The sequence below is a fragment of the Cyprinus carpio genome, chromosome B9, assembly GCF_018340385.1.
Source record: "Cyprinus carpio isolate SPL01 chromosome B9, ASM1834038v1, whole genome shotgun sequence".
NCBI classification, from domain to species: Eukaryota; Metazoa; Chordata; class Actinopteri; order Cypriniformes; family Cyprinidae; genus Cyprinus; species Cyprinus carpio.
In genome coordinates this window covers 7,593,393-7,610,260 of record NC_056605.1, presented here as the reverse complement: position 1 = coordinate 7,610,260, position 16,868 = coordinate 7,593,393, and the positions used below count along the sequence as shown (strand labels likewise).

The following is a 16,868-nucleotide window of genomic DNA, read 5'->3' as shown; positions in this document are numbered from 1 at the left end:
ACATCCATACCACATTAAATTACTTTAAAATTAATGGACTGCATCATGGTTCATTTAAGAAAGGTCACTCTACAAACTCATTAAGACCTTATTTAAAAACCATGTTTCATTATGATTATGACTAATGATGTCTAATTTAATGAAATGCTCTAAACGGCCATTAGAACAATTGTAGAGGTTCATAACATTTTGACTACTAACAGATCAGTACAGGTCACCCTCTTATTTTCAGCTGGCCTCTTAATGGTTGTACAAATTTGGTTATAGTCCACCGTATAGTACATCAGTTATTCACAAATATGAAGGTACTTTATTAATTAGAAAATCAAATCAAAGCATAAACTGTACATTTATATACACACTATTGGTTAGAATGAGAAAAAAAATCTTTTTAAAGAAGTACATACAGATGAAGTTGAAAAGACAAACTGATACTGCAGTTCTTCTAAAGGCTGGAATACAATCCAAACAGATTTTAAAACACAATGTTTGATGCCCTCCAACTGGATGGACTCATGGTCTGAAGCTCAAAAGCTGTGGACTGTGCCCATCATTCACTATGTGATTCACAATCTGTTTTAGTTTTGTTAGATCATTAGACAGTTGAAGGGTTCATGGTTAGATTGTTTCAAGGTTGATAAGTAAATACTTCATCACATTATCATATCGACAAAGATTCTCATGCAAGATATGATTTGTATATATGCAAGAGTTTATACCAAACCTCACTGCAAAGGAAAACTGTTTTCCGTAACTTACTTCCTTAAGTCATACATAACCTAAAAAGACATGAAAATACACAAAATGAGCATTTTTTAACTAACATGACATGAGATGATTAGCCCTATAATACATGGGAATTCCATGGAGTACCAAATCTTCCAATGTTTGTGTACATTTAAAGGATTTAAAGGACAATTCATGGTCACAGTAATAGCACCCTTTAAAGTTAAAAGTAAAGTGTGTAATTTTTGCAAACAGACCGTTACAAAAGTATGCTTTAATAGTGTGAATGCAATCCAGATGTACTATAGTCACCATGTTATTGTCATGTGACAGTTGTGCCACTACATTGTTATTCACAAATCCACTCCCAATGGGATAGTAAAATGCCCATCAGATGTGCACTTCACAATTTTAACGAATGTAGTAGGTCATCCAGATAAATTTAGTCTACTATTTTATGAATACTGTGAATTTGAACATACTACTGTTTATATAGTATATAATAGGGAAGTATGGAATTTTGGCCATTAACTTTTCAATATCCCCACCCCCTAATTTGCTATTGGTCGCCCAAACAGATAGCTCCGCCCCATCCAATCATGCTCCATTTGGAGCCACTAGTGGTGCAAAAATGACATCCTTCACATTTAAATATGTGCAGCAGATTTGGAGAGTATTTTGTCAGACCGTCTAAATCTGCTGTATATATCTGACCACAGAATCTCCTCCAGTAACTCACTGCCATACTCCAATAAGAGTAGTTGACATTCTTCCTTTATTTATTACTTAGACACTCTCTTTTCCCACTCTGAGTCCTTTGGTGGCAGTGGGTACAAATGTGTGGAGGGTGAAGAGATTTAGTCCATCCCCAGAGCCTTCAGCTGTCTCTCGATCTCAGCGTCTGAGATGGTGGCCGCTTTAGACTTTGCTGGGGAGGCGCCAGGGAGGATCTTTCCTGCTGAGGGGGCTCTTACCATCTGCAGAAACAATAACAATTGTAGCACTTTATTTGAGCAGTTAAACTTCAGATTTCACAGATCACCTGGTGCTGCAACTCTACCAGCATAAGCCTCTGTTTAATTGTTGTTTTGGGCGATAGATGTGGCGCCAATCAAATATGATCATTGTTTATCCCAACTGTTCTATAGAAACAGAGCTCAAAGCACTTTATTTGGGGAAAAACAGGACAAAGAATCTGTGGAATATGGTAATATGAGTATTACATTTTGGCCCAAGGGAATACACATCTGCTGCAATCAGATACAATGATTCTGCATCTCATGAATCTAAAGAAAGGCCTACAGTAATCGCAGCCAGGGTCCAGCCATCTGCTGAAAGCCGCCGCTGGGGCCATCGCTAGAACAGCGCAGACTGAAAGAAAGCGTCTTACCTTTCCTGAGATCTCTATGCCGATCTCATCCAGCACCTGGTTCACAATGTCCTGGCTTTCTTCCTCATCACCCGATTCATCAAAAATCTCATCCAGTGTATCGTTGACTGAGAACAGAAAGTTGTAGAAGTTGGTGAAATTTGACAGACTATCCCAGTCTCTAAAACAGTGAGTCTGAACTGGTTTTGTTTTAGGATCCAGAGGGAATTAAAGGGATAATTCATTCAACAATGAAAATGATGTAATTAATGATTCACCCTCATGTCATTCCAGACCTGTAAGACCTTCTTTCATCTTCTAAATACAAATTAAGATATTTTCTATGAAATCCAAGAGCTTTCTGACCCTCCATAGACAGCAAGAGAATTACCACGGTCAAGACCCAGAAAGGTAGTAAGGAAGGACATAGTGATTCAACTGTAATTTTATCAAGGTACGAGAATACCTTTTGTGCGCAAACAAAACAAACGACTTTATTCAACAATTCTTCTCTCTCGTATCATTATCCGCTGCTGATGTTGAACACGCATGCGCTGCGGCTTGTTTGCAAGCAGAGGAATGCACACGCATGCTTCATGATACTCTCCTGAACTCACGTTGAAGACTGACAAGGAAGAGAAGAAGTCATTATTTTTGTTTTCTCTGCACACAAAAATTATTCTTGCAGCTTCATAAAATTACGGTTCAACCACTGATGTCACATGGACTATTTTATCCTTGTCCTTACTAAAAAAATTTTTTACATGACACTCAAACTATCTCTTCCTGTCTAAACAGGCAGTTTTTGGCTGCAATGTGGACTAGGACTTTCGCTGTAAGGTCTAGCTACTGAAAACTAGAGGCAACCCAACACAGTGCCAAAAGTGTTAATTGCACAATAATGAATTTGGATGGTTTCATGCTGTCTGTAGCCAATAATTCACTGCACAGAACTCACTGTGTGCACAAACTATGCCCTTGTTGCAAGTGAGCCAGTTTTAATATAGTCTGATTCATATTTTCTTTTAATTTATGCAGTTTTATACATGGTTTTTGAGGATGAGAGCATGTCACACAATCTGTCCAGGTTGGCATCTACCTAATTTGGCTGCTTCAGCCAAGCGATAGATACAATGTGCCAAAGTTGTCTGGATGAATAGCTTATGATGTGAAGTTAAATATGGGAAGTGCTGATAAGCCTACTTATTTTGCTATCCTGTCTATGCGTAATTATATGGTGAGATGAATTTTAAAAATGCAGTGCAACTCAATATATAATACATAGTCAATGTATCATTTAGCATCATTTCTTTCCCCTGAACAGATCCATCATCTGAGAACCACAAAACTAGCCTCTAATGTCTGTCAGGCACGTCGAAGAACTTACTCATGTCCTCCGTCATTCCTATTTTTAAGTTCTCCTTCTGGAAGTCCTGCATCGTCTCTAGCGTCTTCTTGGGGTCCAATTTTTTATTGACAGTCTGCATAGTCTGAAAGACAGAAAGAGTTCAAGCCATCCATCACACTCCCCGAGAATAAACAGAGCATCCTTACGGTGCACAAAAGGTAATAAAAATAACACAAGCACTGACAAAAATCCACCACGGAAGAATACATTATGAATGCAGCTCAACATAAATTTCAACTTCACAGCATTTGGTGAGAAGGGGGAGTACAGTAAGTAGATGACACGAAACATAAAAACAGGTCGCACTGAGATAAGTGTGTTTTACTGTCCCTCTGGGCTTCTAGACTGTGGCAGGGCAGACACACAGGAAGAGTCCTATCTGATTACAGAGAATTATTTACACACAGCCTCATTATCACCCATCTCAGATCTATTACACCAGCTACCTCCTAATGATTGACTACAAATCCTACGATGCATTAACAATCAGGTGAGGAAATATTAATAGCTTCCTTCCTCATACAATATGGATTGGATACACACACACACACTGAATTTTTTTGTGGAAGTACGGCTTGAGAAAACAACACCCCATCAATAAACAGTCAGAGACTGAATTTAAATGGCTGAAACTGCATTTTATGTGATGCTACTACATGCCTGTAGTGATTGGTAAAGATAAGACGTGCTTTAGAAGTTCACACTGTGTATTTGCATGTCTTCTTATTTAACAAAATAGTGTTTCCAGAGATAAAATGAATAAACCTAACCATCTCATGCAAAATTTAAAATGTAACAATTAGGCTTAAGACAAAGGCAAGTTGTTGAAATTGTAATGCCATGTGAACAACTGAGACTATTCGCATGGCAAAAGCTGTGCTGTACAGACTTTATTTTATGCCAACTACATATAAAATAAAATTGATTAATGGTCAATACATTATCTTAACTATATTTTTTAAAAAGTATTTGGCAGGGTTATTATAGTTTACTAAAACTAAAACAAAAACCTTTTTTCAGGTAAAAAGTAAAGGTTCATTAATATTTTCACTTTAGTTTAATTTAATGTACTGAAATAACTAAAACTGAAATTAAAATGAATAAAAAATATACACATAAACAAACAAAAGCTAATAAACTAATAACAAAAACACAACCAAATTACCAAAATGTTAACTAAAATTGAAATAAAAACAGAAAACAGAAAAATTTAAACCATAATAATAAAATTCATAATAAAATTAAATTTAAAATGCTATAATGTGTTTTAACAGCTCAGGTTTGAATTCCAGTGAGGTGGTTAAATTCTGCTTAAATTCTCTTATAATTCATTTTATTTCATGAAATAAAAAAGAATACTAAAATTACACAGGGTGTTTTAAATGTAATAAAAACTTCATATTATATACATATACAAAATTCAAAAACTTCTGGTTTCATTAAGATATTAATCTTATTAACCAAGTCCTTAAGAGAGCTTACTTAAAACAAAGAAAAGCACCATATAAACTGCATTTATAATGTCCTTCTGGTTGATTGCCATCACATTTATTGAAAAAAAAAAAAATAAATAGATAAGCCAATTAATTCAGCGGCTCTAAGTGCCATAGAGGAACAACATGTCTCATTTTTCAAATTCTGTTTAAGCATCATAGAAAAACCCCAAATGAACAGTAATAAGGACAGTGTGAATCAACACATAAAGATTGCCCTGATAGGAGTTTTTTCTAAATGTAGTGCAGAAACTATATAAACTGGGTCACAGTAATAGCAGTGAAGTAAGGAGCCCCTCAACAACATGATAATTAAACCCTGTTTAAGGATTCTTTTGAAGTTCTTCACTACATGAGGGATTCTGTTTTTCCAGCACTTACAGGGAACACATCAGGCTACATGTGAATAATACAGAGCCATCATCGGGGGCTGGGGGACAACTGGGACTGTTGTAGAGAATGAGTAGGGGTTCCAGTAAAGTCCTCCATGGACAGCAATGGAATAACTAATTTGGTAGTCATGCAGATCCATTTGGATGTCTGAGCATCTTACCTTCGCTGTTGTAGACATGGCTCCAGCCATCTTCATCTGAGAGTTCATGACCTTGGTCTGCGTGGACATGGACGTGACCTTCGAGCTCACGGCGTAGGTTCGGTTCTTCTGTTTTCTGAGCTGTACGAGCTGTTTGGCTAGTATCTTGCAAGCTTCTCGGTTTCCAGTCTTGGCCATTTTTTTGATTTCCATTTCCTGATAAGAATAAACACATCCAGTGAACAATGGGTGTTTCTACATGTAATTGGAACAAAATTGAGTTTTGACTTCTAAGACAGAACAAGTCACCCAGACATGTTCATGACCAATTTGTGTCATGTTTAGTGGTTTAGACCCAGAGGTCTGTGTTTCTTTACATTAGTAAATGCCTGAAAACAGCTCTCTGCCCTGAGGAACTTCAAGCAGTTAGGTGTTTTGTTGGAAAACTGAGTGTGTGTGTTTCTGCAGAGATCTCCCATGAGAGTGTGTGTTAGTGAGGGTGACCTTCTGATTTAAAGCCTGCAACACTACAACACACTCCATGTGCAGCACTAAAGACTACTCAACTCTCTTTTTACAATGTATTTAGAAAATATTGTGAGACTAAACAAATATTTTTCAAATAAAAACCCATCCTAACTAGCATCTGGTAAGTGGAAATGTAAGCTTATTGGAAAGTCAATCACTTCCAGAATTTAAGATATATTATCACCTGATGGAGACCATTAAAGAAATAGTTCAAGTCAAGTCAAGTCAAGTCAAGCTTTATTGTCAATTCTTCCACCCAAAAATGAAAATTCTGTCATTAATTACTTCAAACCTGTAAGAACACAAATTAAGATATTTCGGATGAAATCCGAGAGCTTTCTGACCCTGCATAGAGAGCAATGCAACTGAAATGTTCCCACACCCAGAAAGTTAGTAAGGAGATCGGTAAAACACTCCATGTGTTAAACCTTAATTTTACGAAGCTGGGTGAACTCTTTATGCACAAAGAAAACAAAAATAGCGACTTTATTCAACAATTGTCCTCCTCCAAATCACATCTTCTGCCATTATCGAGAGTACCTCTGCAAGTAAACAGCGCATGTGCGTGATGTTGTTGACATACAACACATGCTTCACGATGCCATAGAATAACCTTTTTTGTCTAAATGGTTCAGTAAAGAACCTTTAAAATCTGAAGAACCTTTCTGTTTCACAAAAGGTTCTTTGTGGGAAAAGAAGGTTCTTCAGATTATAAAAAGGTAAGAAAGAGATGGTTCTTTGAAGAATGGTTCTTTGTGAAACCAAAAATGGTTCTTCTATGGCATCGCTGTGAAGAACGTTTTAAGCACCTTTATTTTTAAGAGTGTATGCACCTTGTTTATGTTCAAAGGAAAAAAATGTCCATAAGTCGTGGTACACTTGATAATATTATTTTCATTTTTGGGTAAACCATTCTGGAATGTATAGTGACTGTAAGCAAGATGGCCATTTCCACTTACTGTTATTTTATAAAGTTGCTATAAATTTGGTAATTTGGGATCATTTGGGTTTATATTTGTGCTTGTTTTGTCAGATCTGGCAAAATTGACTGTAATTAAGCCATCAGTAGGTTGGCATTGCAAAGAGAGTTAACACTTCCAAAAAACTATTTTTGAGAGGTCTGACATGTAAATTTCAGTCTCAACCAACGATGTGGAAGAAGTGTTTTGGGAAGTGTATCATTTAGTCATCAAAGATGCATTACACTAACCAAAAGGGACAGTCAAGACATTTCTAATGTCACAAAAGATTTTCTTTGAAATAAATGCTGCTGAACTTTTTATTCATCAAATAATGCTGAATAATGCATCACGGTTTCCACAAAAATTTGAATGTGTTTTCGACATTGATAACAATTAATTAGCAAATCAGCATATTAGGATGATTTCTGGAAGATCGTGTGACACTGAAGACTGGAGTAATGATGCTGAAAATTCAGCTGTAACATCATAGGAATAAATTACATTTTAAAATATATTAAAATAAAGAAATAAAATATAAACTAATATACAAGTTTGCAGTTCTGTTTGGTTCCAATAGTTGTGCAGAAATGATAAAATTCACCTTTAAGTCAGTCATTATTAAATCCATAACGTCAATCCCAGGCATATTCTTTTTAACATTTCTCTTGTTTGCTCCTAATGTTAGTCTCTCAGGTAAACTCATGCTGATCAGCTAAACAGACACATTAGAGCAGGTGCTGTGCTGACCTCACATGATGCCTGCTAAGCAAAACACAAGCAGCCACATTAACTGGGCTCACACACACACACACACACACACACACACACACATACACACACACAGCACTGACCTACTTTAACACACAACGATGTTGTATGCAGCTTGTGTCTATATTGCCTATGTTTGCCTGTCACTAACAAAATATGACTGGAATAGGGCGTTTTTTATTGTTTTGCCATGGTAAAAATGATATGCCATCGTTATAAATATTCATGTATAGAGAGCTGAGTGAGATGAAGCTGTAGCATCAGGCCTATTAGAGATGTTTTATTGTCACGTCAGCCACTAGGCAGCACTATGAATTGAAAAACTAGAATAAAAGTGACAGACTGATGTGCTTAACAAAACCCTTTCAGAAACCAGATAATGAAAAGCATGACCCACTTCAGATGACTAATAATTATCCAGCAGTTGATAGATATGACGCCATCTAGAGCAGTTTTTTAGGGCTGAAAAACAGAAACAGTTCACCCAAAACTCATTTCCTCACCATCCAAAAACTCTTTAAATTTTCAACGTGTGTGGGATATTAAAGCAGCGGCACATGACCGCCCTGCAGCTATCTTCTAATATAGGTCATTTAAAAAAATGAAATAGACAACAAAGCATATCCATGTCTAATTACAATAAAGATGAAGAAAAAAGAACCCCCCTCTTGGGAAGCAATTATGCACATTTTTATGTTTACATAGAAACAATTAACGTAAATGGAGGGAGTGAGCGGGAGTGTTGGATTCTTCTGAGCTTTATCAGTGTGGTGGGCCGACATGAGTATTGAGCCATGAACTGATTATAACTGTTTTAGGCCACGTAATCTACCTGTTTCTAAGTGCAATTAGCAGGATGATCAAAAATACATTAATTATCTAACTCTATTCTTTGATGCAATAAAAAGAAATCAAAGAGGGACTGGTATGGTGCTGGAAGGGAAGAGGTGGACGTTGGGAGTTGAAGTCAACTGCTATGATACTGTTTTGTTCCACTTACCATTTGCTTCTCCTGTCTCTCCAGGGCAGCTCTGTCTCTGGTGATTTGTCTCTGGGTGCCTCTCAGCTCTTTGGACTGCTCTTTAATGATATCTGTGACAGGATGGGGCAGAGAAAAACATGCAATAAAACCGTCTGGAAAATCCTCATACAGTTCACTGGTCTGAAACTGAGAGTTTTTCTTTTTTCCCTTCCTCCTTTGGTGTCTCTCTTATTCAGCCACAAAAAAAAAAAATGTAAAGGCGTTTGGCTGACAGTCTACAGTATTAATTCAAAAGTTCTGCTACAACTTATTTACACAATTTATATATATATATATATATATATATATACACACACACACACATTACTGTTCAAAAGTATGATTTTTTTAAGAAAATATTTTTATTCAGTAGGGATGCATTACATTCATCAACAGACAATAAAGATTGAAGACTATGGTGAAAATATTAAGCAGCAGAACTGTTTCAACATTGATAAAAATAAATGTATTTTGGCCATCAAATCAGCATATTAGAATGATTTTTGAAGGATTATGTGCCACTAAAAAATGGAGTAATGATGCTCAAAAATTGAGCTTTGCGTCACAGGAATAAATTACATTTGAAAACACAATCAAATATAAAACAGTTATTTTAAATTGTAATAATATTTTTCATTATCACTCTTTTCACTGTAGTAATAACTTACATCTAAAGAAAATATGAGTGGTTTTATAAAATAAAATAAAATTAAAAAATAGGAAAGCATATCATAAAGGTCCTTCCATGTCATGCTTACAGTAATTATCACTGCTTAAGCTAAATTTGTTTGTACTACTATTTTTGTTGTTTGTTGAAGAATACAGCCAGTATTTGTGGTCATGAAAAAAAACTGTTATGCCCCTGTTAAGGAAGAAAATCTATTCAGGCACCTTTTAACCACAAGAGCACTTAAATGGGCTTGATTCACAGTCTATTTTGGATCTGAATATTGCTGTTAATGAAATGTGCTTTCATGAGCACAGGGAGCCCAAAAAAAACATTGTTTAGGAGCAAAGCCAGCAAGATCATGCTCTTCCTGATTTCATGCATTTGAGGGACAAGCTAAACATAAGGTTCCTCTTCATACTCCACCTCTAAGGATGGCAGAGTGCAGCCACAACGCCTACAGGGAAGATACGCTCTCCTACACAGCAATCAGCACAACATCTGAATGCCCTCATGAATGCCAATCATTTCATAACATCCTGAGAGGTTAAACTGTCAATATTAGAAGCAACAGAGGTGTAGTACGAGGACAACGGTTTACAGAAAATACAAGAAAAATTATTAAGTAAATGAATTAAATTACAGGGGAAAAAAGTTTAATAAATTAATTAAAAATGTTAAAAATAAGATAGGTTTTTAATGATTTAAGATGATGAAAAACCATGCAAATTGATGAAAAAATTAGTAGAAAGCAAATCATAAAAGAAAAGAATATATATATATATATATGTAAAAAGAAAAATCTAATGAAGTTGTTTAAATATTAATTTAAAAATTATGAAAAGTATGAATTATGTGTTTAATTATGTGTTTAATGTATGAAAGTAAAAAATTTGAATAGAATTCTACATATATGTCGATAATAAAGTGAAACAAAAACTTCATTAGTATTGTTCAAAAATAAAAGTACAAAAAAAAGTTACAAAGAGTTTTTTTTTTTACATAATTATCATTATAATTTTGTTACTTGCCCATCTCTAAACCTTGATGAGAGAGTTTGTGTACACGTACAAGTCTACGCAAAAGATGACGTATCGAAAACGTAGTATTGAGGGAGGGTTATCGTCCACAAAACTCGCAGAGCTCAACCAACTCTGCCATCACAGAGGATACTTTGGCACGATGATGCCTGGCTCACCTTGGCATGAAGGTCAAGAGGACAAAGGCTCAGGAATGATGGGAATTCAGCTTGACCATGACAACAGCATCAGAACGTGAGTAAAGACTTTGACTGATTCAAATGATTTTCTCCAACTCTTCTGCTTTACTGATAAACATCGGTCATTTATTATAGACTGTGCCATGGGTGTAACTCTGTATAAGCAATAGCTATTTTTATAGCTGACAAAAGCAAATAAATAAATAAATAAATAAATAAGGATATAAAACATTCTCTCTAATTAGGATGGTGACAATGCAGAATCTAAAAAATAAATAAATAAATAAAAAATAGCCTAAAACAAAAAGATAAGTAGGGTCTTTAAAATATTGTATGAACTGTATGAATGAGTTATGAATGAGTGTTTCTATTGTTAATCACAGGTTTAAATGGAAGTGTTTGAATGATACAATGAGTTGAGTCTTGAGACAGAATATTCAGAACTCAATTTGATCTTCACGATGCTGTCCATTAAGGGAATGTTGAGCTCTCAATATAATAAACATCTATAATGTAAAGAAAAAAAATAAACTGTTTCGATGTAAAAGAATCTAAAAAGGACATGCAAATGAGGTAACCAAAATGATACTGACTAATCCTGGTGAGTGGCTTTGTGACTTTTCACGATAAAACAATGGTTTTAATCGTTTTCACTGCTGGTACAATAGAAAATCATTTATGTTAAAAAAAAAAAACATATAGGCTAAGACATATATATTGTATATATATATTTTTTTATTATTAAACACCTGTTATTTTAATGAAAGTAGCCTACTGTTTATTCACAGTCATTATTAATAACAAAAACAGCTTTATAAACACATGTAGCAAATATTCCGACTGAGACTTCCGTAAGTAAAGATTGCAAAACAGGTGAAACATGCTGATAAAGTTTCAAAAGATGCAGCAGGCAGACAGGTGTAACTTACAATCAGGGATCTAACCATGAAAAACTATAATAAAACAATTAACAAAGTGACTTACCGTCAACTGTCTTCTTTTTAAACAGAGATGCCATGATAACTTAGACTTTGTTTTTCTCTTTAATTCAATAGTTTCTCTATCTAACTGCCTGCGCCTAGCTGTGCATCGATCCACTCAAAGGTCTCGGTTTCCTTGTTTGTCAGCACATCTGACTGACTCTCTCACATGATGTCAGAGTCACACCGCGCTTTGGGGACGTCACGGGCGAGGGTCTGCGGCGCAGCTCTCCTTCACGTCCTGTAGGGGGCAGCGCCTCACTCCACAAAGCGCTCTGAGCTTCTGTTGCTTCAGCAGTTTTGCGAACTGCACATGCTTTTGTGATGGACATTTCCGGCAGTGTCCTGGAGTGTAACTTGCTATAATTCATCTAAAACAATTTCTTCTACATTATTATACATGCAGTTTTTATGAACTCGCAGTAATTGAGTTTTTGTACTCTAAAAAATGAATTCGTCACATCGACTGTAGGACCATTTAAAATGAAGCAGTCACGACAAAATGTGATTAACATGCTGGATGGTTTAAACGAAACTGCCACCTTTCTCTTCCATATGCAAATGAGTAATTCATTCCTAGACTATGAGTTAAACAAATAAACAAAAGATCAACATGTCAACTAACCACATAATGACAAGCCTAGTCAAAGCAATCCTTTCTCCCCAAATTTATTGGATAACAAAAGCACTAAAATTCCTGCCATCATGCAATATAAACAAAGCCATATTCTTCTGGAGTATCCATCACTCCAGTGGACTTTACAGCATTGTCAAATGGCAAATTTAATATTCTTATCAATTTTACGCTCCATCCATCTGAACAATTTGTGGCTCGGTTCATTGTGGGTGTAATTCTCATGGTATGGTAAAGTGGAGCAGACAGGAGATTACTGCCCCACAGCTAAGAAACCGGAGCCAGCGAGGTGACTTTGGGAGGGATAGCGGATGTGTGGCCCCCAGCACATTATACCCTCTCTCTAAGGAGGACATGGCGCATCCTGGGGCATTATTCTCGTTAAGGTTATTAGGGAGATGTTTTCCTACAATCAGCAAGGTTGGCAACAGGGACTAGCACTAAATGTGCTAATAATGGTAATAAGCCCACTGGTGATCCATCTTGCCCCAAGCACACAGACCAATTCTAGCTTGCAATAATGAGACAAAACTACAATTTTATTTGCTATTGAGGGTGTCTTTAAAGTATATTAAAATCTCTATTTCATATTAGAGAGAGTCTTTCTCTGTGCCTTTGGAGAAGTCCCACAGAGAGTCCTCTGAAACATTTATCTGTCTGCTCTGTTCGTGCATTTGCCCGAGGCTGGCAGACGTTTAATGCTAATGTGCTAACTATGTTTCCAGATAATAATATAAAGTAAGATATCTCATCTGTGAAATTAGATACTTTCACTATTCCTATTATAGTGTTGCTGTTTAGAGGAGGTTTACTAATTGCTAATCCTTCCACTTCGATGCGACCAATATCATTTATTTAAAAAGATGCAGTAGATTTGGCATATAATAAATTATGTGATGTAAAATTAATCACCTTAGACTGTCAAAATAATCTTTATGACACTATAATGCAAGTGTTCTAGACATGACTGTTAACAAGACAGACTTATAGATGTATGCAAACAAGGAGCGTTGAATCTGGGCCTCATCACGCTGATTAAGTAGCCACATCTTCATGGTGATGAATGCGTTTTGCCCGACTGCTTTGATCTGGTGGCAGGGCGTTAATATATCGAGTGACTGATTCCACTCCATCTGCCCCGGGAAGAATACAGCATCAGAGTGTCCCGTGCCATGCTGTACTGGATCCCAATGGTAATGAGAGATTATCACCCCTGTTGAGTTTTCCTAACACACACACACAGGAGTGCAGCGACATATTCTGCATGCAGTGCTTGTCACATACACCGTTAATGACCACACAATTAATCAGTCCAATGCATGGATAGTGGCACACATTGACACCCTCAGCCTTTGAAATGATCAAGTGAGGTGCTACACACCTATAAATGGGGTCCCAGTGGCAGGTCTTCTTCTGCACTGTAGTAACTACAGCCTTAGGGTTAAACTGAGGCCAGAATTATTCAACCGAGGCAAATGAATGGTATTTGCATGGGGAATTAGAATCATTAAATGCAGAAGGGCATCAGGAGGACGAGTCCTTCATAGAAGCATAGGAACGTAGTCCTTCAGAAATAGAAAGTCTAGGCAGACTTTGTGTGCCAGCACTGCTCATGGTCGAGAGGAGGTCTCAGTACAAGCTGTATAATTATAGCAGTTCAGGCAGAGATGCATGGGAATTAACCACATTCTCTGTTAATTACTAAAAGTGCTGGCACAGCAAAATGAAGGACCTGTGACTGAATCTGTGAGGTTTATTACTAACAAAAGCTTGCTTGGTAAGCCATTGTGTCCTGAAGAACTTTCCTAAAATGGAATGTTTAATGTGTCTAATAAGCCCATTCCCAATTAAATCAATTATCATAATGGAAAGCGTTCATCAGACGGCATGCTTAAGTGTTTTGACAAAAATGCTGAAGACAAAAACTGTTTTTTTTTTTTTTTTTTAAACAGGGTTTCTGCATATCTTAAAAAGGTCTTAAAAAGTCTTATTCGCAGTTAAAGGTCTTAAATCAGAGCAGTCTCTAAGTCCAAGTCTTAAATGTATAGAGTCATGGCAGTAAATCTTGCATTGCAAACGAAATAAACAAACCAACAAATAAATAAATTATGGGTTTTTTTCTGAGCTTTTTTGCAGTGTGATTGGAAGGTACAGTAAAAATTATTTTAATTTTCTAGTGGCTGGGAGGTATTCAAGGCTTAAACCTTTTTATATATATATATATATATATTGTAAAATGAATTAAAAAGTAATAGAGATCAGTTGGAAGTTGTATTTTCACACTTTGATGACTTATTGTTCTTTTCAATTTATTCCTTAAATTGTCTTTACTTTCTCTTAAAATGTCTTACATTTGCATTCACAAAACCTGCAGAAACCTGTTTTAAACAATTCATTGTTGATAACAATCCATCTGATATTTCCAATGACATTCAAAGAGCAAAGATCAGTGTGATCATCTCAAACAATTTTAACATGACATTAATCGCTAATTTTCTTCAAAAAGCAAATTTTCCAAAATGACAATATTTTAATACAAAAACAAACCATCCAATTATCTGGTGCTCGTAGACCAAGTCTAATCAGTGCTGAAGAGGGTTCTTATGAAGTGGCATATTTATTTAAATGAACAATAATGAAGTTGACCAATTATCATGAAAAGCCTGAATCTGAACCTGCTCCATGGTGGTCACACCAGCAGGAATGAGCCGCCTTTCAAGAGTCGCATATGCAATTAACATTTAAATTTGTAATGCAGGACGACTGTGACCGTGTGATTTCTGAACCAGCTGGATCATTTCTGAACAATTAAAAATGTGAAGAGGATCTTTGTGTCCTAGGACATGCTTGTTGATGTTTCCATTAAGACCTCTGTGACATATTTCGCCATTTGTCTTGGGGAAGGATTTTAAATTTCACCAAGAAATGATGTTCTTTGATTTTGCCCGTGACACAAATTGAACCCCATTAAACCGTACGCCTCACTGATGTCGTAGAGATAACTGCTAACACTGCCTAAAGGCATGATGGGATAGTTATGCACATGATTACCTCATTCTGGTGGAGATATTGCTGTTCTCGGTGTCTTGTGAAGCTTATGAATTATAGCACGCTAGAGAATACACGATTTCACATGAATCTCTAATTTAACACAATTTGTGGCTCATTATGTAAACATAACTACATTCACTCAACCTTCATTTTAACAATCATGACACATCATAACATATCAGTTGACCATAACATTACTGTTCAACTGGGCTCTACTTAAACTATCACCAGCCACGACAGCAAGGAGCCTGTCTTTCAAATATTAAAAAGAGAAATAACACATGAAGTGGATTATTGCTCTGTTTAAGTATCAAGCCTTGTGCACTGATATGAAATGCCCCACTAACACAATTGGTTTTTATCTGACAGATTGCTGAACATACAAGCAAGTTCTCTCCCACTGAGGGCTTCAGTAAGTATTAAAGCAAAGAATAAACATTTAAGAGCTCCTGCTTTCTGAGACTCTTGGGATTTATCCGATCCTGAGGGCTACGCTTCTGCACAGCCATCTGGAGGAGAGGAAGAGAGGATGTTCAAGAAGAACTTTCATCAAGATAAATCCTGCCATGGATACACTCCACATTTTTAAAATAAAAAATAAGTATTGTATCTTGACTGTATCTTGACCTAATTAGTATTACATGTTTTTAAACCGATAGACGCCTCACTAAGAAGCACTCCACTGAACCTGCTCAACAATGTCCGTTTATTCAACAGTACAGTGTAGACATTTTCCAGCCACCTCCATGCAAACTTTGTGTATTTTTAGCTTCAATCCTATACAAATGTGAAAATTATGATAAATATTGCAGGGGCACAGGAGCAGTAGATGTTGGTTTTATATAAAGTTCAGTGTAAAATCCTTTTTAAATCAATCCTATTTTGCTGAGAAAAATAGGTGTCTCAATCTGAAGATAAAAAAGGTCTTTAATGCCTGAGGTGGGAAAATATGTGTCCAACGATGTGGGGTATTTAGAAAATGAATTACATGTAGCTGAAAAATATGTGTATTACAAGTTGAAATGTTACCAAATTCCAGGAATGACCCATGTATATAATATTATATAACAAATGTCTAGACAAACAGACTGTGAGACTGTAATTCAGATCAATGGGTGTCGATCTTATCTTCAATGTCTAACAGATTTTGATAATGTCAGTTAATCTCCATCTTCATTTGTCTGTACAGTAACACAGCACCAACAAAGTTGCTGTGTTACTCTAATTTGCATTTAATTGAGGGTTAATGCCACTGAACCTCTGGACAGAAGTCTTGTCTGCAGGCAAATTCTCACATGCAAAGGTCTTGTCTGGAGTGATTGTATTTAGATTGCATAATACATCAACCTGTATGTGTTTTGTGCCACACCTGTGACAACTTCCACCAGTGTGGATTTTAAAGACCACTTGGTCAAGGGAGCAATGATGAATACAGCTGAAACACTGCAGCATTCCCATTTCAGTTGAACTAAATTGTTTATTTATTAGTATTTTTTTTCTCATTCATGCA

The 16,868-nt window shown here is 36.1% G+C and overlaps 1 protein-coding gene across 1 annotated transcript; it reads right to left on the bottom strand.

Moving 5' to 3' along the window:
• Positions 1-290: 290 nt before the first annotated feature.
• chmp2ba (charged multivesicular body protein 2Ba) lies at positions 291-11,889 on the bottom strand. Its single transcript, XM_019106104.2, has 6 exons — positions 11,678-11,889; positions 8,787-8,878; positions 5,550-5,744; positions 3,483-3,585; positions 2,117-2,223; positions 291-1,703 (listed from the first exon to the last, which is right to left on the bottom strand). The coding sequence occupies exons 1-6, from the start codon at positions 11,709-11,711 to the stop codon at positions 1,584-1,586; spliced, it is 651 nt and encodes a 216-aa protein (XP_018961649.1). The 5' UTR covers positions 11,712-11,889; the 3' UTR covers positions 291-1,583.
• Between the last annotated feature and the right edge of the window lie 4,979 nt (positions 11,890-16,868).

Bases quoted from the DNA above. Each gene is read 5' to 3' on its own strand.
- chmp2ba (XM_019106104.2), bottom strand. From the start codon at position 11,711: ATGGCATCTCTGTTTAAAAAGAAGACAGTTGACG. The intron at 8,879-11,677 runs GTAAGTCACTTT...ATCCTGTCACAG, and splicing joins TAAAAAGAAGACAGTTGACG to ATATCATTAAAGAGCAGTCC. The intron at 5,745-8,786 runs GTAAGTGGAACA...TATTCTTATCAG, and splicing joins AGAGACAGGAGAAGCAAATG to GAAATGGAAATCAAAAAAAT.